General features: G+C 41.3%; 1 protein-coding gene across 7 annotated transcripts in view; it reads right to left on the minus strand.

Annotated features, from left to right (window-relative positions):
* ATP8B1 (ATPase phospholipid transporting 8B1) overlaps positions 1-24,247 on the minus strand; it is a 32,704-nt gene extending 8,457 nt beyond the window's left edge. Inside the window, exons 1-20 of one of the 7 annotated variants that reach the window (XR_008203153.1) lie at positions 23,927-24,247; positions 16,609-16,801; positions 15,270-15,367; positions 13,951-14,064; positions 13,436-13,534; positions 13,286-13,347; positions 12,784-12,856; positions 12,618-12,688; positions 10,447-10,529; positions 9,555-9,713; positions 9,313-9,401; positions 8,415-8,605; positions 6,585-6,793; positions 5,534-5,577; positions 5,246-5,405; positions 3,907-4,095; positions 3,034-3,146; positions 2,364-2,528; positions 1,815-1,926; positions 657-732 (exon numbers count right to left, since the gene is read on the minus strand). Coding sequence is in view for 6 of the 7 variants with exons in the window: in XM_052670053.1 (XP_052526013.1) it covers positions 657-732; positions 1,815-1,926; positions 2,364-2,528; positions 3,034-3,146; positions 3,907-4,095; positions 5,246-5,405; positions 5,534-5,577; positions 6,585-6,793; positions 8,415-8,605; positions 9,313-9,401; positions 9,555-9,713; positions 10,447-10,529; positions 12,618-12,688; positions 12,784-12,856; positions 13,286-13,347; positions 13,436-13,534; positions 13,951-14,064; positions 15,270-15,367; positions 16,609-16,789 (2,288 nt within the window). In the remaining variant the exon portion in view is untranslated. Of the gene's footprint in view, positions 1-656; positions 733-1,814; positions 1,927-2,363; positions 2,529-3,033; positions 3,147-3,906; positions 4,096-5,245; positions 5,406-5,533; positions 5,578-6,584; positions 6,794-8,414; positions 8,606-9,312; positions 9,402-9,554; positions 9,714-10,446; positions 10,530-12,617; positions 12,689-12,783; positions 12,857-13,285; positions 13,348-13,435; positions 13,535-13,950; positions 14,065-15,269; positions 15,368-16,608; positions 16,802-20,126; positions 20,230-20,486; positions 20,598-21,475; positions 21,673-23,868; positions 23,888-23,926 lie in introns of those variants that run through there. The other 6 variants (XM_052670052.1, XM_052670053.1, XM_052670049.1 and 3 more) reach the window with 6 other exon arrangements.
* Positions 24,248-24,539: the final 292 nt, after the last annotated feature.

Genomic DNA, 24,539 nt, shown 5'->3' on the forward strand with positions numbered 1-24,539 from the left:
TATCAAGTGCCTCAAAATGCCTACAAATCAATGAAGTATGAATGCTCTTCACGTTTATTTTATTTTATTTTATTTTATTTTCAGGCCATGGCAGCAATTTATTTATTTGGTTGCTTATTAGCATTTTTTAGGGACCATCGTGACATTGCCACACAGTGAGAAGCCTCAGCATGACCATCTCCTGTAGAAGCCCAGAAGTAAGCAATCACCCACTACATTAAAAAAAAAAAAAAAATCAACTAGCAACACATGTTTCTCCATAGAACTTAGAATATGCTAATCTTAAAAACAAATTCTTCAGAACCATTCAGAAAGTCTGTCTTCCTCAATACCAGTGTTTTCCCAGGAGAGGTTGCAGGTTTTTAATCAGTTGCACTACCAAGGACACAGAACTGAAGCTTAACGTCAACAGCAGCTGAACTAGAACTCAAAACCTCCTCCAGAATGCTACCACATTTACTCACAATGAAGATGTTGGCTTGTAAAATTAAAATTCCAGAAAAAAAAAAAAAATAGAAGCAGTGTACAGTTAAACAGCCAGCAAATGCTGTTCAGTCACTGAATGACCACCATGGAACAAACCAATGTTACTGCTAATCATAAAAAATGAACATTTTTAACTCCTACACAAGAAATTCCTTGTGTTTTCCACTTGCCTGATATCTTCTCCATAGCAGATTGTTGTTTCATCTGTTAAGAGTTCACAAGAAAATCCAATATTTTCAGCAGTTTCTACAACAGAAATAAATACATGAATATATAAGAAAGGAAAGTCTCTGCTTAAAGTTGAGTCTTGAGTAACTGCTGGGAGGAAGCCAAAAGTAATTTTTGAAATTATGTTTCAGCATGAAGAGTTCCTACCACACAGTGTGATAAACAGGGAGAAACATATTAGTACAGAGAAGCAGGGGAATACTTGTTAATTATTTCCCATAGAACAAGAGCTGTGCAGCAATAAAGATACAGTGGATAAGGGGTTTAAAGTCAACAACTTTATATTTTCTGTGCCATGTTTACTACCAATCATACACTATTGTGGTAGAATGCACTGTTACATGATGTTTTGAGTGCAATAACTCCTAGTGGCCTGAAGAGTCTATCAGCCAACATTATGGAATAAAGTTCTACCAAGACTTATTTAACTTGCTTATGGACAAGCTGTCTCTGTATCAGAGAGCCATTACACCAAATCCAGCACAAGAATCAGTCAGTGCAAGAAATGCCACACTATCCTGCCCCATCTTTAATCCTGATTCACAAGTGATGCTGATCTGACTGCGTGTCCATCCAGGCTGTACTACAGCCAGTCTTACTTGCAAACTTAATACCATTTTTTGATGAAATGTGACTGCAGAATATTAACTTCCAAAAGGAAAGTAAATTAATCTTGGTCAGCAGCATTTCTAATTTCTTTGAAAAGTACATTTTCATTGTAAAAATGATGAATTTGGCAAGCAAGTGTTCTGTCTTCAGAGCCAGACAAACTTGGTGGCAATGAAGATGCTTTTTGTTAAAAGCAAACTGCCGTCTGTTTGCTTTGCACCAAGAAAAGCAGTCACTGGGTACTTCTCTACAGAAGACAACCACGAAATCTGTCATGAAAGCTAATCTCATGGAGGAACAGAAGTTACACAGAAGCCCATATATTAAATCTGGGTTGGGAGTAGCTGGCATGAACTGCACAGTTTTGATTTAGTTGGACTTTCATACTGCTCTTCTAGAAAACGTGCCTTATTATAAGTCTGCATTTGTCCTTGTTTCTCTTCTCACTGTTATCCTATTCTTGCTAGCTCTTTGGCTGTTAACAAACTCACCTTTTTTGTCTCCAGTAAGCACCCAGATTTTAATATCTGCTTTTGAGAGTTTTGAAATAGTTTCTGGAACTCCATCCTGTAGTTTGTCTTCAATAGCTGTTGCACCAAGAAGCTAGAAGACATTCGAGACATGTGCATTCAGTAGGATAATCATCCGTAGAAAATAATTCTTCTGCAGTAAAGAATAAAACTACTTTGGCTATGTCTTCAAGCCAAGGTAAGGCTCAAGGTAAGAATTAAGTAAACACAAACCCTTGCATGTAAAAGTCACTACACTGAAATATAGGTTCTAAAATGTAAGAAGATAAATTGTTAGAAACTGGAGAAGAGGATGATTGAGATGGTGGAAAGTAAAGAAAACAAGCTGACTAAAATACATCCCCCTCATTTTTAAGCTTTCCTTAGAGTTTGTATGGGTCCTAAAGCCAATAAAATACTGAAAAGATCTAAATCAAAAGATCCTATAAACAAGGATAAATTATTTTCAAAGAGATCTGTTTCTTCCTACACAGGAATAAAAACGCATTAAAAATTTAATGTCTGACATACAATCAAGTCTTTTTCTATTTCCTCATATACTTTGTCCAGAGCTTCATCACGATTGCTTGTAGCTACACTGGCCTCCATGAACTTTTTATTCCATGCTTCAAATTCATCATGACTGATGTCTCTATAGCAGAGACAGAGCGTTCTTAGAGTTTCACTTGCAAAAACCTGAAAAATAATGAAAAAAACATTCACAAAAAAACCCCCCAAACACAAAAACCCTTTGAAAAAAGGACCTCAAAGTTACAATCATAAACGTAAATCTAATAAAACAAAGTCTGTCTGCATAATAAATCTTGAACATCTCATAAATGCCAAAATTAAATTACAACTGACAAGGCAGCCTGAGTTAAAAGTCAATCTGAAAAAGTGATAAACAGAATAGAGCTTAGTGATACGGAATACTCCTTAATTAATAACAAAAATATAAACTAATAGACAAAATTTAAGTTCACTTCTCTTGGCAATATAATTAATGCTTTTTTTTTTTTTAAATATGCAAAATAACCTAGTATGGGTATGATTGTTTCTCAAGTTTGGGATTATGTATATAATCAATTACATGTTTGCATTTGTTTTAACAGCTCAGCAAAAGGACATGAACTAATTCAGACTATGATCAAAACAAATTTAACATGAGATTGCAAAAACAGCATATTAAAGGCAAACATACATCTAGTGCTTCTTCCGTCGCTTCTCTCTTTAAATTCCTTGGCTGCAACCGTTCAAAAATTACTGTATCAGCTCCTTTACAATACAGCCTGATACGTCCATTGGATTCTCTTACTGTTGAGTAAAACAGGAGTGTTGGACAAAATTGCGGGAGGGCGTTTACATAAAGGAATATTTCAGATTAGATTCTTCATTCTACTACTAAATACACGAACTACATGACCACGTTTCTCCGTGGTACATCAGCCCTCATACTGTTCAGCTCAGCACCTAGGTTGAGAAGTGCATTTCTCTTTCACGACAGGACAGGATATTTAGATTGTCCCCCAAAAATACGTTTTTGGTGATGCTTCATACAACATTAACATCTCACTTGCACACAGGAGCAGGGCAGAGACATACACTAAAGATATTATGCATCATAACCATCACCACAAAATCAAAAGGTCTGCAAACAACTCAAGACTGACTATTTTTAAAGGTAATTAGAACAAAAAATAAAGAATTTTTATTTTATATTTATTATTATTATTGTTTTATATATTTATACCTCAGCCTGCATACCTCATTCCTACGAAGCACATACACAACCAATTTGGTTCTAGGAAAACAGGGAATTAATTATCTTTGTCACATTACTTCAAACTTCTACTAAAGGAACATAAGATCTCCAGTAGAGGCCTCATCTGAGCACCACTGACTGTTGAATGGACACATTTGCACCTAATTACAATGCCTTATTTTGCAACTGAGATCAATGTGGACTAAAATCTATCATAAAACTTTGTGTCTGAGAGCTATCTCACCTAGGAAATACAAGAGACTTTTCCTAGAAGAGATCTTGCAAACTAGAGGTTGGCTGTAGTCAACTTACCAATGACAGACATTCGTTTTCTATCACTGTTGAAATCCAAGATCGCGAGGACATCGTAGGTTCTTTCAGTCCCCATTTCACTTATTGTGATGGTATTTTGTGTTCGTGAAAGAAAAACATACCCAAAGTTTCTGGCTGCTGTAACCAAGGCCCCTTCATCTGGGGAGGCTGCCTGGTAGTTGATCTGACCTGCATCATTGACAAGTGAGAAAGAAAGCAAGCCAGGGCACACCTGAGCATTACAGGGGCACTCGGATCACACAGCTGAAAATTTCATGCAAACTGACTGAAAGCCAAACATGTAATGTCGCATTCCTCCCCCTTTTGAAGTGGCATCTGACACAATGCTGACAGAACTGCCACCAGAGGAGGAGCACTGGGACCATCCCTTTTTATTATGGGTACTTCCCAAACAGGCTGAGTCACTGGTCCCCTTCCACCCAAGCACAAAATGCAAAAACTAACTTATCCATCTCAAAACAAATATTACTTAATTTCTCAAGTACTGTCATTTGAACACTTCCACAAAAGTGCCAAAAACCAAAGCAAAACATAAGTCCTTGCCCACAGGTACCACCAACACAGTACAATGGAAACAACTCCCAAAAGGTCAGTAGCAAGAGCATGAGCATGCAGGAAACTTTCCAAGAGATCTCTCTAAGATTGGAGTAAGGCAATAGTGCTCTCCTCTTATGTTGAGCATCTCATAAATGTTCAACATTAATTTCCAAGTGTATGAAGTCTTCATCACACCTTCATTCACCTTCACACTTAGTTTCTATCAGTCTTTCTGTTACTCATTTTTGTTACTGGCTGCTGACATCATTTGGGTACACCTACAGGACTGTATTTCAAAGAGTAAACAAATGAAATCTTCATGTGGAAAATAAATGCTCAGCTTTCCACACTGAAAACAAGTTTCCAGATGTTTGCGCTTCCACACGTGTATGGGCAACCAGAGACCATGCTAGTGTCATTTTATTTAAGGCTTATGTTTTTTGAGATTTAAAGATGCTTCTGAGTAGAAAGAAGACTGTTCACAGGAACTCAAGATGTTTATATAAACCATTCCACTACGTTTCTCAGTCTGCTGTTAATGAAGGTGCGTATCTGCCAAAACTGTAACCATCATTAAGGACAGTTTTCCTTCCACAAAGAGCTAGATAAATTCAGCACAGGATCTGGGTTTTGAAGAAGAACTGGGTCTTGCTTCTGTTTAATTTAAAAGAACAGTCTATACCTCCATGCTTATAAGATCGACATTAGTTTTGGATTGCTCTGTTGTGCAACTGAACTTCAATTACTGTTTCCAAGAGCAGAAGAAAAAAAATATACTCACCATTGGAAACATCCACCATGACTGTATGACAAATAGCGAGCAGAAGAAAGAACTCCTGGATTTCTGGTTCCTTTCTGGACTTTATTTGCTCTATGAGATAGTGATCATAGAACAAGAACTTTCCATCTGCATACATATTCCAGCTGAAATCCACTTGCTGCTTAGAAATAGAAGAATTAGTGTTATCCCATGTGCAATTTTTTGAGCCTACCTGCCTCTCCTCATACCTTAGCATGACAGTACTCCTACAAACTAGAGGATCTGTGATGCTGGATCACACCAACCTACCTCTCGGTGGCTTGCGAGCTGGCCTGCTGCATCCCGACAGTCTCCTGCGATGCAAGCACCATCCGTTCCAAGAAACAGGACAGGTAAAAAAGATTGTTACAACTCATTCACAAGGTCAGCAGTACAGAGTAGCTATGTATATTGTACCAGAATATCTCAGATTAAAAGGAAAAAAAAAACAAAAAAGTCAGATTCATTCGTATCATCAGTACCTTTTATTCTGGTGGCTATACCTGCCTACGCCAGGTGTCACTATGCCAGTGATAACAGAAAAATTAGAAAAAAGGCGTCTTGCAGAATTGTCATAAAACATCCATGCTGTTCTAACAGAGCTTTCACTGTCAGAAATCCTTCTTTTTAACTCGGAGGTCAGATGTTTAAGAAGCACACTCTGTTGTTTGCACTGACAAACAGTGGTTCTGTTACAGAGAACACCACTGTGTTATTCCAAATACTGAAATCTAGACAAGCTCTAAAAAAATAGAAGGAACTAACATTAAAATGAAAAGCTACTGCTCTTACCACACTTGCTTAGTTGTTCTTTGGATTAACCCTGTGTCAAAGCATTTCTAATAAAAGAAAGCCGTCTGTAAATTACTCATTTCAGACTTTTCTACTGGGAAGATTCCACTTCACTGTTTGCCCTTCAAAAGGATGAAAACAAGGGGAAAACTACAGTTCAATTTTACTGGAGCTTTACTCAGTGCCAGGGCTATTCTGTGGAAGTTTGAAACGAGAAGACCTCCATGCACCTGATTTCAAGCCAGCATGCAAGTTCCTACTCATTTTCACAGACTTACACTGGAAGATCAACCTGAGGCTGCCAGCTGTGTTGTGCATGCAGGCTGTCAAAGAGCCCCTGACACACATCGGGTGCACAGAGGACAGTGGTTGGGCAAAGACACTCTGAGCAGTGCACCCAAATATGGAATCGCCAGTGCTACTGCCAGGAGCAAACCCTGCCTTTGGTACTGCAAAACTTTGGCACTTGACGTGGAAATCAGAACCTGGTTTTTACTGTGGGTCTTGCAACGTCATGGCACAGACTTACCGTATCTTTGGCCATTTATGCAGCATTTTTTAAATGTCATGATGTTCTGTGTGAGAGTTCCTGTCTTGTCTGAGAAGATATAATGGATCTGCCCCAGCTGCTCATTCAGAGTGGTGGTTCTGGCCTTTGCAGCCGTGTCCTTCTCAGGGTAATACATTTGCAGGTCCCAGTTTATAAAATAACTTTGGCCCAAACGAATCACTTCGACGCTAAATGAAATAAACCAGAAGTTGTTGCTGCCAGCCGTAACTTATATTTAAAATAATGACATTTTATCAGATCTGGAGGGCTCTGGCTGCACTTTCAGGGACTCAAGACTGCCCATATAACATAGGAGCTTAAGCCAAAACAATCACATTTTACCTGTTTATTACAGAGTGCCATAACCCCTAGACAGGCCACCCAACCCAAAGTCAGACCACACAGCTCAACTTCAACAACACTGCAGTGACTGCGGAAAAGCCTCTGTGGCCTGATCAAGCCAAAAAATATCAATGCTGCTACAGCAAATAGAAATCCAACATGGAAATAGCATTTTAAGTACCATTGGGAGAAGAGGAGGTAGAAAGCTGAAGGACTTCATGTTCTAGATGTGCTTGTCAAGAGTAAAATCATTAATGCGTTTAAACTCTGACATCAGAGCATCGTATACCCAAATTCTAGTGATTTTGAAGTAAAATAAATACTAACATGCTATTTGTTAGAAGCAACTAATAAGAATTCGTTGTAGAATCCCCAATTAACAGAACTTGATTTTTATTACTACTATTAAAAAGCACCTCCTTTCTGTTGTATTCATGTTCACTGTGGTACCGTAATCTTTTCTTTTAGATCTACTTCATGTTAAGAAGGATTTAAGCTTTGAAACTGAAGTGTGACTAGGAGCTTTGAGGCTGAAGTGAAAGCCACTGGAAATAGAAATTATTTTGATAAAATAAAAAGTCTTAAAAATAGTATTCAACTTTTTGTTGACTTTGTGAAAATTCTGACGTTATTGGGATCACAGTAGTTAAAATAGAAATAGGGCAGCTTTGCACAGTTTTAAAGGCTGGGCTGGATGGGGTTTTGAACAGCCTGGTCTAGTGGATGGTGTCCTTATCCATGGCAGGGGGGTTGGAAAAAGATGATCTAGGAAGATCTCAGGATCTTCCAACCTGAACTATTACACGATTCCATAATTCTATGATGAGAGCATTAAGGTTTTTCTTTAGAAGAATGAATATGTTTTTTCATTTTATTACAAAAGTAGTTTCCTTCATGCACTACAAGACTGTAGAATTAGATCAAGAATTTAAATAGCAGAAAGATATGTCTCCTATACTGTCACAGATCACTGCTTGGGAAAGTTTTCTCCTTAGTCAAATTGTAAAGTACATATACACTTAACAATGTAAGAAAAGTTCAGTATCTTCAAATTCTGTCTCAAAGGGATTTGGGTGATGATTCTATATGAAAATGTTACAGAAAAAAATCACCTTCTTCTAGTATCCTAATGAATAGAGCATAGATAGTATATCTGCCTGTGTTACCATCCAACCTGAAGCTGCATCTGTCACTACCATGGAAAATCAACTTTGTTGGCTGTTAGTTCATGCAATCAACAGAATATCATCTAGTTCCAACCACAGTAATATAGGCCAGTCACTACAGCAAGCTGCCCAGGTAAACTCAGCCCTGAATGCCTCCAGGGAAGGGGCATCCACAACTACTTTGGACAACCTGTGCCAGTGCCTCACCATCCTCTGAGTAAAGAATTTCCTCCTAGTCTAATTCTGAAGTTTAGTAACTGAATTCTATCAACGGTCCGACTGTTGAAAGGTGCTGACCTACCTCACATAGAGAGAAATGGGAACCATAGTGTTGAGAACAATGATGTAGCCCCAGAAGTTAAGGAAGCCACGGTAGGGAGGACTGTAGTCCTGTGCATCGTAGAGGTACCAAGACGAGTTGCCAATCTGCTGCTCCCAGTAGGTGTGCCCGATGGCAAGGCCAGCCGAAAGCAGGATGAGGACAACAAAAATCTGCAGCGTACACACACAGGCATATGGCACCTCAATAACATTTGCTAGACTTAATTACCACATCTCCATATTCAAGCCAAAATATTACAGGTACAATAAATAAAGAGAAGGTGAGCAAACCTTTCCCACAAAACAGACTCTTTAGGTAATCTGGGTTCTAATTTCAGTCTATTCCCCAAGCACAGTTCTCACGTTTTGACACTTGCTTATGTAGGCAGCAAGGAGGGCACAGGAACATGCACTGAGCAGGGCCGTACTGGTGCTAAGTGCCTCCACCTGCCAGCTGCCTCTGCCTCTTTCCCAAGTCTCAGGGAATCATCTTGCTGATTAAAGCACGGGTTGGGGGACAGAGGCATTCCTCATACAGGCTCCGAGAGAAGTGCAGGTGCTGAGAAGATCTTGGGAGGACCTGGATCCTCAAGGCTCTCTACCCAGCAGTTCAGTGCAGACAAAAGCACCTGCAAGACTGGTTATGCATACATTTCTGCATCATGCAGGCTGCCTTGTATCTCCATTTTAGGGCCACAGATTCCAACAACGTGAGATACACTGTTAGATTCCTCCCCCTACTTCATCCCAACTCAAAACAAAGTAGATGTACACTGTTTATATCAGAAGGAAAAAAAAAAAAGCTTTCTAAGTTTGCACTCACTATGTTTAGTTAAAAATGAACTCAAACTTCTGAATTTTAAAGAAAAAAAGCTTACAGTGTAAACCATGTAATTCATAAGGGAGTCAATTTTTGTCCTTTTAAATTTTGTCTTTCCACTGTTTTTCATTATTTTTGTATCAGCACCTAAGGTAGAAGAAAAAAAAGGAAACATTTAACACAGCAAATGCAATTTTTAAAAAGTGGGAATAGTCAAAGTTTATAAGAGAAGGCCACAATTCTCCTGCTGGGAGTACTCTTTTGATGAGCAAATGTTACACACTTTAATTCCACACATACCTGCAAATATGACAACCCCATGGCAGAAATCTGTATTCCTAATTTTACATCCACGTAATAAGATCTTGTCAGCATCTAATGCGTAGCTCCTGTTTCTCCAGAACAACGTTCCTGTGAACTTATCCAGTCGGTTATTAGGTTCTTCACATTCAATCAGACCTAAATTTTGAGAACGTGTTTAATAAACAGCGTTTTCCACCAAAAACCTCTTGTCCTCTTTTTCTTTTAATACTTCTCAAATTTTAACAAGGGGCCTGACAGCAAGAGGGAAGCTCTCTCTGGATCTTAAGTTCCAGTATGAACACTGTGTTCAGCTCCTTTTGCTACCAAAGACTTCCCAGCAACGATCTCACAGGGTAAGACAAGCCTTCGCTGCCTGTTCAGACATCTGTGAATATTTAGGCTACAAAAAGTGACACTTTAATTCTACTCTGAGAACTTGCCCTGTTCCCACTGTCTCTGATCGATCACTTGATAGTTCCACTCCCACATTCAGCTCGCCCCAGAATTTTGGTTCATGTTGCACTCATTTTCATCAAAATATAAGTAAATAAATAGACAACAGATTTACAAAGATATAAGTAAACAAATACAAACCTTTCCAGGTACATCTCCAACAGCAAACTGTTCTTTTTTTTCCCCCCATAGAAAAACACATGCAAATGCTAGTAAAAGGTCAATGTGCCATAGTTCATTCAAGCCCCAGGCCTTATCTTCAGATACACTGTATTTTGCTCAGCCTCACAGCATCCTTGTGCAATTTGCCAGTAACTCCAGCATCACAAGCACCAGTATTAATGCTTCAGTCCACTCTCTGCTGTATTTATGTGGGCTGTAAATTATTTGATCAACATTTGAATAGCTGTAATAATAAAAATATAACTGTACAAACCATTGAAGTCTGCCATCGCATTCTCCTCTTGAAGATACCTGTCTGTTATCTCAAGGGCCATTTTAAATTTTAAGTTTGTCTCACTAAAAATAAAGGATAAAAAGCACACTGTATTAAGAGCTTTGATACAGGAAACACGTGTTTTTGAACAAAATTAAATTAAGTGAATCAGTGCACAATAGACACCAGCCTCCCACTTGGAAGGAACAAGCAAAGCTATGCGTTTCCACGGGCATGAAACACTCACGAGCAACACAACCAATTATTACACTGGCTGATTTTCCTCACCTACAACATCAGACACTGCAACAACCCCTTACCTCCTCTCAGAAAAGTGAGGTTTCTCAGAAACACTGCTGTACTTCTACAGCAGTAATTAAGTGCAATCAATGGTTTGTTCAAAGCAATGTTTAATAACTGGCATTGTTAAAAGCTCCAATTGAGAGCAAAAATTTGGCATGATGTGTATATATGATGTATGATGTATAAATTACTGCTTACAAGATCACTAAAAGTTGACTGAGAAAGCAAAAGTAACATCACCTCATTAGGTGAAGTCCCTGCCATCACAGACTTCTCTTGAAAAAACAAAAAAAAACAATACTACATTTTCTGACAACATGAACTAAACAACACTTGCAAAACAACATGACAGAAATAGTAAGATTTACACTGTTTAAGCAGCATCAATGAAAAAAAACTTCCACAGAAAATTGTTTGCTTATTTGGACTTTTGTTGGTGGTTATTTTTCTTGCTCAGGCAATAAGACACGATTAGAAAAACAGAAGAGGGCAGGTTGCAGATCTCTGGCAATAGACAGTCCAAGCTCCCGTCAGCAGCTAGACCTCAGATGAAGTTATCCAGCATCCCATCAACCTAAATCTTGATTACAACAATGGTAAAAATCCTTCATTGTGAGAATAACCAATTCTTACATAAATCCAGGCAGAATTTCTCCTGAAGTCTCTTGCATTCCTTGTGCTGTCAGTGTGCATCCTTGGGAACACTTTATCTTCACTGCAACTGTGAGATACTGAAAGACTGCTATTAAACGACACTTCTCCAGGCAGAATACCACCACTTCCTGCTCCTTTTCTCAGTGTTCTATGTTCACCAATACTTCAGCCATCTTGGTAGCACTCCAATGGACCCTCACTAGTTTTTAATGTTCTTCAAACTGTTGGAATCAAGCACTGGGCATTTTTCCTGGTGTGGCTAACAGGTGTCAGGAACTATGGAACAATTTCATCTCTTGGTTGGTTATAGTAGGCCTGCCAGAGTCCACTGCTCCAAGGGTGCACTAATGGCTTGCTGTCCACAACAACCCCCAGGTTGTTTCATGGAGCTCCTTCCAGTCAGATCCTGGTATGAATTGCTGGCTGGGATTACCCCACTCCAGGTGCAGAACCTCACAGTCACCTTTGCTCTCAATTTAGTTCAGCTGGTTTCCCCATTCCTGTCCCCCAGACTTACGGTCTGTCTGTTCAGTTCTCACATTAGCAACTCGTCCATAAGCATGTATTGCCAAATGCACTCATAAAATCAAGGTGGATTACATCTTCTGCTATGAAATGGGCCCCATATCCAATACAGAAGATATTTCGAGACGGAAGCAATAATCAGACTGGTTAAGCACAATGTTAATCCTTGGCTTTCCCCAGTCAAATTCTCGTCTTTCACATGTCTGTAAATAGCTCCCAAGATCTCTCCTGTTCCACAGTTTTTCCAGGGAATGAGGCGAGGCAGTCTGGTCTGCAGTTTCCTTCATATCGTTTTGGCTCTTTTTGGTGGGAGGGTGTGATCCTTGCTGCATTCCATGCCTTGGGAACTCCCCTTGTCTCTGTGATCTTTTGAAGAAGGCTGACAATGATGCAAGAAAGCTTTTACCACCCTCAGATGAATCCCATCAGGCTTGTCAGGGACAGTTTGTACACATGATCTTTGACTGGACCATCCTCTACTACCAGTTGTTTGCCATTTGGTTTACCATTGCTGCTTAGCACAAGAAGTTAGGAACTGACCTTTCCCACGAAGACAAAGCAATTAATCACAACCTTACCTCAAAAATAACTGCATTAATTTAATTGCCTTATTTCTGAAATATACTCTTATTGCTCTTTTACCAGAAAGCCAAAAATAAATTAAAAAAGACCCTTTTGTACATTCTTACCCATCTAGTTCAGCTGTCTCTACATAGCAGAGGCTGTTTGGTTCTGAGCTGGATAGCAGCAAAATATCAGCCTAGTAAAACAAATAAATAAGCAGCAAATAAATTCAAGTCAAGATCTGTACAGAATTCTGTAGGAATATGAAAGAAACGTATCTAAAGCACTTACAGGAACGAAACTATTCTTCTTCAGACGAATGATATCACCAACTTTAATATCTTTCCATTTTGTGCTTTTGAACCTAGTAGCAAAATAGTTTAATGATTATTACTATTTCATCTAGAATAGTATCCACACTACAAATAATGAAATACTAAACTTTCTACAGTACAAAAACATTACATCTTGGTTAAGATGCCTCTTGTTTTTGGAAACAGTAATTTAAATGGGGGTCTAAAACTTGGAAGAAAGCTTATCTCCTTTCTTCCCTGCTTGCTTTTATATGGGTTTCTGTCCACCTCTCCAATGAAGCTGCTCTTAGCACAGATTGAGTGTCACTAAGAACTAAGTTTAAATGACTACTTTCAGCAATTTCCTTCTTTTTCCTATTAGCTTTTCACACAGACATATGGAATAGCAGAGAACAAAAAGCTGAACCTTTTCTGTCACGTATGATTTATGTAACAAAGCAACACACATCAGTTACTAACTTCAGAAGAAAACCACGAACCTTCCTTCCCTGATGACTTCACATGCTCTATTGTTAACCTCATTGTCCATCCTGTGACGAACCTGAAAAGCAGCAGGAGAGAATGTACACCCAATCACACAGAACAACTGTTTTCTTTTGCTTTTAGTATCAACAGAACGTGTTTCTTACTATGTCATCCACTAGGTCTTTGACCGCAGTTATTCCCAGCACCAAGAGTAAGGGCACCAGTGTTGTATACCATGACAGAGTACTTATCTGGGGAATTGCCTATCAGAGACAAACAGAATCAGTGCAGGATAATCATCAGGCTCACTTCAGAAACAGTAAGAACAGTTTAACAATTGTGATTGCTTGTACTTTCTCTTCGAGCTTCTGGTTTATGAATGGGTCATGGAAACCATCATGTTTTACACAGTAACAGACAAAAGAAACAGCTTTTCCTCACAAAATTAATCAACTCTGCAACTAGTTAGTCTAAGGTAATACAAAAGTAAGGTAAGGTGATCAGGATTTCTGTTAAGATATCCTTAGTTTCTATAGTTGTTCAGATACGGTCCCTCACAGAGCATCATGCAATTTCCTAGAAGGACAGCAATGAATTGTGTCGCGTTATTCAATTTGGTAGATCAGCACCTCAAACTCATTTCACAATTCGTATTCTCTGTTTATAAAACATGCCTTACCTGCAAAATGAGGAGTACCAGAAAATAGCTGTTGGCTGCTCTTTTAAACTGTTCAAATAGATTCAGTGGTAAAAAAGTGACAAGATTGTACTTGTACGTCTTAATTGCATTTCCCTGTTGAATAAAACAAGTGTCATTCATAACATAAGATTCTTCTTGCTTTACAAATGTACAGATCATACTTTAGTAAAACATTTTACTAGTGAAATCTTCCCTATAAATTTTGTTAGACTTGTAGCTTTCTTCAATAGTTTCACATGGGTTACTATCATAATGAAACACAAAAAAAATAGTCTGTTTCACTGGCATTAATACAGCCAAAAACCATCACAGACTTCATATCTAGCTTTGTATCACCAGGGACTACAGAACATCACACAGCCACAGTGCAAAAAGGACACAGCCTGTCCCCAGGTAGCTCCCATAGGAGCATGGTGCAGGGGGTAAACTTCAGTGCTCTCCCCATCCTGCTCTGTTTTCTCTGTAAGGCATATGAGCATTATTTGCTACATACACAGCATCACTGTTAGGGATGCAATTGGTGTCCGATGTCTACCCACAAAAAGCACATTCAGACACAAGTCTTTGAATCAGACTTCAGGAGGGACTATGTGAGATTTGCTCACGATAACCTCCATCAGTCAGGCATAGAAGACTTCTATTTGAATAACGGCTCCACCTGCAGAAATTTTGGTATAAAATGTTCATACTCATGCATTAAATAACATTAAGTTTGCAAGGCAGATATCTCAGCAGGCACAAGGAAACACATAAGCCAATGCACCACCAATAACACCATACACTTAACATGTTAACCCCAAAGTCCAATTTTGTGTCAACCACAACTGGCACCGCAAATTTAATACTTTGAATTAAAAAGTCTCCTTGATCCTAATCAGGTGTACTTGCAATAACACTGTTTAAATGAACAGACATTCCCTACTGTCTAATTTTAAGACTGTTCCAGACAAGCTTCATCAGAATATTGCTTAATCCTACACACAGCCTTCTTTGATAAAAGAAGACAGCTTTATGGATGTTTGCAAGAGCTGTAGTTTGGGAGATAAAATTCAGAGTTAGGACTGAGGATATCTAGCTTTTAATTCTTTACTTTGTCTTAAGCAAGTCTCATGATACCTAAATTTTCTATTCACAAACTCAAATCAATTACATTTCCCTGCCTCTACTGGAAATCCTAATAGAGTATTCATTGTGGCTTTTACACCAGTCAACAACATTTGAAAAGATTTTAATGAGATCAAGCAAGCATTCACCCTGACAAGTCCTATAGCCATGTAATTGAGGCACAGAAAACTTACAGCATATTTGCTTTTTTTGAAGCACAGAAATATTTTTCTCTTAAACTGGGGCTGTTCATGGAAGTGACGATCATTTGCTTTAACTTGCCAGCTGCAGTCTGGAAGAAAAAGGTAAATTAGAGTCAAGATTTGATTGTCACACATGAGGAAGCCATTCTACCAGTGTCAGGTTCTTTCAAACGCCATCTTTTTAAGGTAATTCCAATTGAAACAAGACTGGAACTGACTTTTCATATTATACTGTATAATAAAATGTCCAAGATATTTCCAGATTACTAGTCTTTACTAACAAATAAATTAATTAATTAAAAAATAAACTGACGTAGGAAAAAGTCAAATAACAATTTGGAATTTCCACAGGAAACTGAAAACATAGAGAAACACTCATTCAAGCTCCATTGACTAAATTCCCTATTTCCACCCTTTCAGTTTGCTTTTGCTAACAACCGAAGCACTGTGCACTCAAAAAACAGGGTTTCTCAGTCTTCTTAAAAATTGAAAGATACACTCATTTTTTTTGAAAAAAATGCATTAACATAAACATAGCGTGTTTTCATGAACAATCACAAGTAAAAATTTGATGTGCTCAGCCATAAGTTTTCATTGCTTGCTTGAAAACTCAGGAATATGAATTACAGTATGCAGCAAATTTAATAAAACTAAACAAGAGATGTCAGCAGCAGCCTTCTGAAGTTCTGGACAACAATCTTACAGAATCACTTACAAAGCTACCCAGCAAGCTTGCTTAGATCTGCTACCTTCAATATTTGGCATTTTAAAGCTGGAATTGATACATAGCCTCCTGAGGGAAAAAGTCTCAAAAGCATTTCCTAGGAAACCATCCATTTCTATTCTGAAGTTGTTTAGAAAACTAAGAAAACCAACAATCAAATAGAAATAACTGTGTTATGCTTTTTCAATTTTCAGGTTATGGAGAAGGCAAGTAAGTGAAGCTCTGCTCAAGCAGTTCTTGGACTGCAGGCCATGTACTTCTGGGATCCACCTTAATTAACGTGAGGATACAAGGCAGATCATTACTGTTACGCACCAGGTAGTGGCACAGAATTCTAGATGCAGACTTGAGTTCAGTTGATTTTCATACAGATATTTATTAGATTGAATTGCCACCAATCGCTCCTCCTTTTGGGTAAGCTAGATGATCTTTGGAACCTTGAAGAAGATGTTTAAGGCCCCTTCCAATCTGAGCTATTCTGTGATTCTAAACCAGTCCAAATCCTATCTAACACACAAATTACAAAGAGAAGATGGATCCACATGTGGCTTGCTTCTGACTTCAGTACTACTAGCTACCCAAAGCAAGTTTCCATCAGAGTAGTACCTTTTTTCAGTGGCTCTTGGCTCTCCTTGGTGCTCCTGTTGATTTGGTTTTGCTCTGCTTCAATGGCAGGCTGCTGGCTGTCCAGCTCATCCTCTGTGTCATCATCACTGTACGGCACCACTTCGTCATTAGGTTGGGAATCCTCATCGAAGGTGGTCTCCGAGTCCCGTTCCAAACTCATGCTGCCAGTGCCCTGCAGGCATTTTGTAAAGGTTTAGAAGCAGAGCTAACAAAGCAGGTATTGACAAAGTTTATTTGCCAATAATGTTTAGCAAAAAAACAAATTTGAAACTAGTTCCCCTGGAGTAGCTGAGGGCACAGAACTGTGCTGTATTTAATTATGCACACACAACACAGCAGACCAGGAAGATCTTACAGTCATGATACAGGACATCTTTAATGGGATGCAGAAACAAGCTAGCCTGGGAACATCCAGCTCTCAGTAGCCACGCCACCCACATCTGCAGCAGCATCAGGATCAGAGGGGTGCAGGAGCTGGGCCCTAGCCTTCTTCAGCATTTTTAGGTCACTGAGACCACTTCCACACCTTCAGCTGCTTGCTGCAGCTGACAGCATCCAACTGGCTGTAAACTGAACCCAGCAACCAACTCTCACTTGTAACTTCAACCCACATCCTCCCACAAACAGCCACCTGTACAATTCCTAGGGAGCTCTACACTGACAGTTGGCCTATTCACTGCTTCACTTAGTGTCCTGGCAGTTTAATGACTGACCTGGTACAACAGTTCAGATTGCCCCCATGATGTGTACTGTTCATTTCTAGCCACGCTATTTCCAAACTTTGATATACTCAAGCTTCAGTTACTTGTTTTGGAAGATCAACACTTCTGAAAAGACTGATATGATTGAAAACTCCAAGGAGAAGAAGGGGCTGCCTCCTGGAGCTCAGGAAGCCTGCCAGCCCCAGCCAGCCTCCCCTGGGTCCCCACAGCCCAGTGTCACCTCAGCACACGCAAGGCTGTGTCGCTCTATCTCCACACTGCTGTCAGCAAAGCCAGCCAACAGCAATCACTGGGGCTGACATCAAACCCTGCTGGTAACCGCTTTGGTTTCCGTTTTTACAGAGCAGAACTGCCTCCCTTCCTTAATATCTCTTATGAGAGACATAAATATTAAATGTGCACTTAATATGCTGCTCAAATGACACGACCGTGGGCTGGCAGCCCAAAGCACGATGCACTTCTGAGCAGCAGCACACGAGAGAATGCTTCGGAACAGCCAGCTTAAAATTAAAACCAAGCCTACAGGCACCAGATCAGAATGGATGGATGGACACAGCTTCTTATAAAACCACACATGCTGCTAGGAGCCACTCACCAATACCATTAGCTGGGACATTACAGCTGGTCACTAAAACACGGGACATGCAACGTGAAACTTCTAATTGCCTGTTCTAAATACTCTCGGAGTTACAGAACTCATGAGACTCATAGACTGAGCAACCACAGTTCCCTCAGCTGCTCCTCACTGAGACTTGCAGAGAAGCAGTCACAGACACTGTAATATTAACACCTCGTGTGTGGAACAGAACGCAGGGAACAGCTGAAAATACTTACGTATATGGTCCTCAGAACTAAAAGCACCACTGGATCTTTGAACTGCTCTCAAGCTAAGGCAAAACAAGTTCACACACCTGACACACAGAGTCTTCAGTCTATTAATCTTTACTCAACTGATTAATTAATTAAATAATCATGAAAAGACCTAGATGTATAAAATAAACCCAAACCACCACGCTGCATTTCTTTTATAAATGCACAGCTAAACGGAATCACCTAAAACACGCCATGATGCTACCAGTCCGATGGCCTGTCCAAGGGAAATTTAATGGGATTGCCTTCCTTCTGCATCCCCAAAGAACTGAACTGTCAGGGGCACCCTGCCAGCAGAGAAGGGGTCATTACAGCATGTATGTGTGGATATGGCAATTGGGTACATGGCTTAGTGGGCATGGTGGGAGCGGGATGGGGTTGGACTAGGTGACCTTAGAGATCTTTTCCAGCCTCAAGGATTCTATGATTCTGTTAAGGGATAGCATGGGTCTGGGTAATCCTCCTGCAGCCCACTATTTAGCTATCATAAAGCAGCACTGAGATCTGGAGTCTTTCAATGGCAGGATATTGCATTTCTATCCCCACTTCAGGGATTCCAGCCAAATGCTTTAATAGAGTATCACCCCTCATTAAAAATACATTGTTGAACTAATCTACCTGTAAGAAGAGATTCTGCAAGATAATAGGCAAATAACAAAACTAGATTTGCTTCCAAAATGTGAGATGGATGACATACTGCTCAAAATAGGTAGACAAGTTTTTGAACAAGCACACAACGTATCTAATGAACAACCTCCTTAATGACACTGTAAGGAAAAGCCTTTACTTAAAAGAGTATGAACAGCACACAAATAGGACAATAACCATCACTCCAAGCTCTTCTAAGCATCAACTGAATGAGCTCAAGGCCTGCAGCCACAAGGCCATCTATCTGTGCATCTACTTGATACAGAACAGCTGGACTTACTTCAGGGAATGACTGCATTAAAATAATTGAATAACCACAAAATGACATACATGGGAGGAATGATGTTTCCCAATCAGAACAAACAGTCATCGTTCTGAAATGTACTAACTTCCTTATGTACCCTCACGGAATACTGGAATGTTGGTAGAGTTCCTTTTTGAAATACTTTGGAGAAAGGCAATATCAGTAGTTTACATAACTATTTTAATTCACCTGTGACTGCAGGTACAGTTCTTTTCACCTGAGGCAGTCTCCAGGCAGGCTTTGGCTTTCCCAACCCTTTCTGAGAATGCTCAAATAGTATCTCTATTGTTCTTCCCACATCATCTGTCTCTGTTTTCATCTTTCTGTATGTGTCCTTTTTGTGTCTGAATTTTGGCAGCAGTTCCTTGTTGATCTATGTACATCCCAGCCACACTAGCCTGACTTCCTGCTCCAGGAGGAGGAGATCCTTGGAAACCAGACAACAAATCTGAACTCTCCTCTCCACGACCGTGCCCCATGGAACACTTCCAAGCAGATCCTTGCTCTCCTGATATCCAGGACTGTGGACTTGAGTGGTGAGGCACTAGCACAGGCTGCTCAGGGAAGTCACTGAGTCACCATCCCTGGAGATGTTCAAGAACCGTGGAGACATGGCACCTGGGGACATGGCAGTAGGCATGGTGGGGATGGGCTGATGGTTTCTCTTGGTGACCTTTTCCAACCTTAATGGTTCTGTGACTTGCCTTGCTTCCTCCAGTCAGGATTCTGAATTCCACCACCTAATGGCCCCATTGTGCAAGACTGTCCCACCCTTCAAACCCCAACTGCTTCTTCCTTGTTTGGATATATAAAGGCTCGGTAGACAATGTCCTCTTTGGTTTCCTATACCTTAATAATATTTATCTTTACTGCGTATGTTATGACACAGGCAAGATAGAGGAGGATGTGAGCAGTTTATTAAAAGCTTAAAGTTCCACACCTAGAAACGTTACCTAGGATTCAGTTTAGTTGGAAATTCTCAAATGCACTTAGAAACCCGAGGCCTCAACTCTTCAAGGTTAATCAAACAAATGCTGCATTAAGGAAAAACAAACAAACAAACATGGCTTATAATTCAGAACACATCATATATGTTATACGACCTTGACGTCAGCCTAAGAGTTCTCTCTGACTATCATAAACCGTGGGGCTTGGTGCCTGGCACAGTAGAGCAGCAGACTCTGCCCAGACATCACAGGCAATTGGCTCCTCAGCACCTGAGCTAGCAGACACACAACAGCTCTCAGTACAGTTTCAGGAAACAAAACGGCTGAATATCTGTCCTGGGAAAATAGGTGCTCCTATTTACTTACTTTCAAGCTGCTCCATCAGAGTGCAGGAAACAAGCAGCGACTTGCTGGTCTATCAGAGCTCCCACTCTCTTGCTGTGCATGGTGATCCTGAAAAAAGTTGCCACCTCGAAACCTGCTGTACTTGGGCAGTGCCAACACAGGCTTAACAGGAGGTGACTCAGACTTCCCATCCTAATTCAAGTGATTAAATGTGGCTAAGGGAAAAACACATGTGGTGCAGCAACACCTCCACATCACAGATCCCAGCTCATCAGAACACATGTCACACCTGGCAATTCTGAGCTCACCTCCGTGGCACAGCAGAACTGAAAAGGTTAAGGCAGCTTTCAGAGAACCAGACCATCTCTGCAAAACCTTGAGAAACCTGTTTTGTGAGCGGTGTCTCATCTGAGTCAGGTTGTTTAGGTCACCTACTTCTGTCACTCACCCAGACTCAGATTTTACACACACACACGTATACGAACAGACAAACAAACACTGCAAAATATACATTATGTATATTTTGATTCACAATACTAATCTCATCTCACGGGAAATATTTCTAAAAAAGATAATTTCAGGCAATTTTTGGCCACAACTTGTGCAGAAGATACTGAGAACTTCATCCGAATAGCAGATTATTTCCTTTTCCCTCAAACATTACCATAGTGGAGGCACCTTGCATCATCAGCACACTGACAGCGAACAGTAACATCAGCACTGACATCCACCACAAGAAGACAGGTTTAAGATGGTTACAATCCAGTAACTAACTTCTCCTCACCTGCCTTCCCTTCCACTCTTAGCTCCAGGATAAAGTCACCAAGGGCAACCACTCACTAAAACGGGTGTTTCCAAAAACATATTTCACCAAATTTTTTCAACCGCAAGGATCAGTGAATCACAAAATTACTGAACGTGTGACAATGAACACAAAGAATATTCTAACATAAATTATCACTATGAGCCAAAAGGACTCTACAGAAGGAAGGGATTAATTTGACACTTACTGAAAACTGGAAGCTGACAGCAGACAGATCCACAGCTCACAGTCCCGACTGTCTCAGGCCAAGCAATGATGGCTGAAGATGAGGGCACTTACAGAAACAAAACGCTAATTTTACCCATTATCTGCACTAGGATTTTTCATTAACAGATATGGACTTTCCTTCTCCTAAAGTCCAAGTCATACCAAGTTATCTTTGCAAATGATAACAAAGGAGGCAACCTTTGTTCAAGCTGTAGCCTTAAGAGTACTCTGCGGGGGTTTCCACCTGGATTTTACACAGATTATTCAACTTCCTCCCACGGTTGATGGTATAAAACTACATGGTTTACATTAATAAAGGAAGAAATAATTATTTTTGTGCATATATGAACTGTTTTGGAAGACGTTTTGGAAACTTAAACAGTTATTTTCCCAGGTGTTTCACCTCTCCATCAAAACCAGCAGGGATTTTAAACGGTACAAGTTACTTCCCGCTACAGATCGCAGTTGCAGATCGCAGCTACTGCACCTTTCCCATCACCATCAAAGCTGGGAACTCTCCTGGGCTGCTCAGCAGGCAGCATGGCCTGAGGGAGCTGTTGGACAAAAAAAGCACTATTTCTGATCAGATCTCCAGGCCATTCATGCTACCTCCTCTTCTCTCCCTCACAAAGACACTTCAGCAACTGTCCTGGTGCTGTCCTCGGATTTGCTTACACTGCTTTCTCTCCAGTGCTCACCCTTCCACGCTTTTTCTTTGCTCCTTTCTGCTCATCACTCTGCACCAGCCTATAGACAAAGGCATGCACAAGTTTGCCCAGTCTGCTTTAATCTGCTGGTCAGATGGAAATTCATATTTTTGGTTCTAAGAATAGATGAGAAAAACAACAATACAACACAGCACTAAACAGATCACTCTAAGTCACAGAATAACTTCATGAGCTTGGCAAAAAATGGAGATGCAGAAGCAGTGCACTGTCCCTGAATACTTGCAAACGGGCCTGAGAGCCTGAAGGTCCTGAACCTTCAGTCTGCAGCGGACAAGGCAGGAACCACATCCTTCACCCCAACAAGCACAGGTCACAGAGGGTAAGAGATTTGCCCAAGGCCACATGGTAAGTCACAGACAGAGCCAGGGTTGGGTTTCAGGAGCTCCAGGCTAATATCCTGCATTCAATTACGTCTAAACAAAGCACCTCATTTAGCAGAGGCCAGGTAAAAGAAACTGCCAAGGAAGAACATCAAAACCCCTCACAATGAAAACAAAATCAATCAAACCTCTCCCAGTATCTAAACACGGGTAGCTCATTACCTGTGAAGCCCAGTAGGAACACCAGTGGCATTAAAATAAAAGCCACAGGAACAAAAGAAGATGGAAAATTAACTCCAGCTAATTTAAATAGAGGACTTCAATGCAAAGCAAGCAAGTGGCTTGTTGAATTCAACATCACAAATTGCAAGCCAAGGGACTGGAATATTCAGAGGCTCTGAATGAAGAGAACAAGTTACAGGGCACTGCTTTGCATTACCTACAGATTAACAAAGGGACAAACACAGGTTTGGGTCAGATGCAGAAGCAACCATACTCTGAGGTGATCTTCAGTAATATCAATGCGGAGACGGGTGGAGAAAAACACAGAACAAACACCCCTCAATGTTCGAATCGGTCTCAGAAAAGAAAGCCAAATAAAACAGAACCAAACAGATCCAAGCAGAAAACTGCGAGTAAATCCAAGCTTACAAGGACACCTTAAGCAGGGAATTAAACCCATATTATCTAGAGACAATTACAGAGTTAAGGAACACATGGCAATGAAGTTTGTTAGCAGCCCCACCAACATGCCCAGCCCTTGGGCTCCCTGCAGCTGCAGCACCCGCTGCCTGCCACGCACTGAGCAAAGGCAGTACAGTTACTGCCAGGAGCAGCACATGCTGTGCCTGCATTTTCAGTGTCTCTGCTGACATTCACTCAGTGGAAGGACACCTCGTGTGCCAGTCCATTTAACACTGCTGCACTTAGGCCTCCGGAGGAGGGATGCTATGGAAACAAAGCAGCAGACAGTAGGGCTGAGATGCAGATTTGTGTCCGTCAGAAGCTTTTTCCATCTGCCAGCAGCGTGATGAGCCTCACAGAACAGCTCGGGTTGGGAGGGACCTCAAGGATCACGAATCTCCAACCCCCTGCCACACGCAGGGCCACCACCTCCATATTTCATACCAGACCAGGCTGCCCAGGGCCCCATCCAACCTGGCCTTGAGCATCTTTTGGGACGGGGCATCCACAGCCTCTCTGGGCAGCTGTTTCAGCCTCACGAGTAACCTCCAGCACTCTGCTACAGAACCACAACAGTTTCTTAACATGGACTCCTGTAACTGCTCTAAAGGCTCAACAAACACGAACTAACGGATAATTACCCACAACCACCAAGGGTGTTTTCCTCAAGAACACACACGAGGAAGGAAACCGACTCACAGACGCGGTGCAGGCAGCGGGATCCGCAGCACGCCCCGTCCTTCCCTCGGTGCGCAGCTCAGAGAGGGAGCGGCACGGCCGGGTCGGCAGCCGGGTCGACGTCCGGCTTCAGGACACGGCTCCGCATCGCCTCGCACGGCGTTCCTAAGCGAGCAAGTGCAGGCATTCACGTTTTTTAAACGGCACAACAACAAAACACACGGCCTTCAGGCTCGGGTGTCCTGAAAGACAGACAGACAGATAGACAGAAAGAAAGAAAGAAGGAAAGAAAGACCACAACAAAACGATTTGCCCAGACCTGGAAGCTCGACTCCTTGCTTCGCCCTCCCTCCCCGCTGCCCCCAGCCCCAGGTCCGGCCTCGCTCCCGCACACCTCACCGCAACGCAAAGCGCAGGCCGACGGGCACCAACCCCGGCCCCCGCCCCAAGTTTCGGCACCGCCCGCCCGCACCACCTGCGTGCGGCTCCCGGCCCCCACGCCCGCTGAGCGACCGCTCGTGCCCCGACGGCCGCCGCTCCGCCTGCCGCCAGACCGGCCGGACGGGTTCCGTGCGGGGGGAGGCGCCGCGCCGGCGGCGGGCGCGAGCCTGGCAGTCACGCGTCGGATCGGGAG

This window comes from Tympanuchus pallidicinctus, unplaced genomic scaffold (assembly GCF_026119805.1).
Source record: "Tympanuchus pallidicinctus isolate F22 unplaced genomic scaffold, pur_lepc_1.0 scaffold9, whole genome shotgun sequence".
Lineage (NCBI taxonomy): Eukaryota > Metazoa > Chordata > Aves > Galliformes > Phasianidae > Tympanuchus > Tympanuchus pallidicinctus.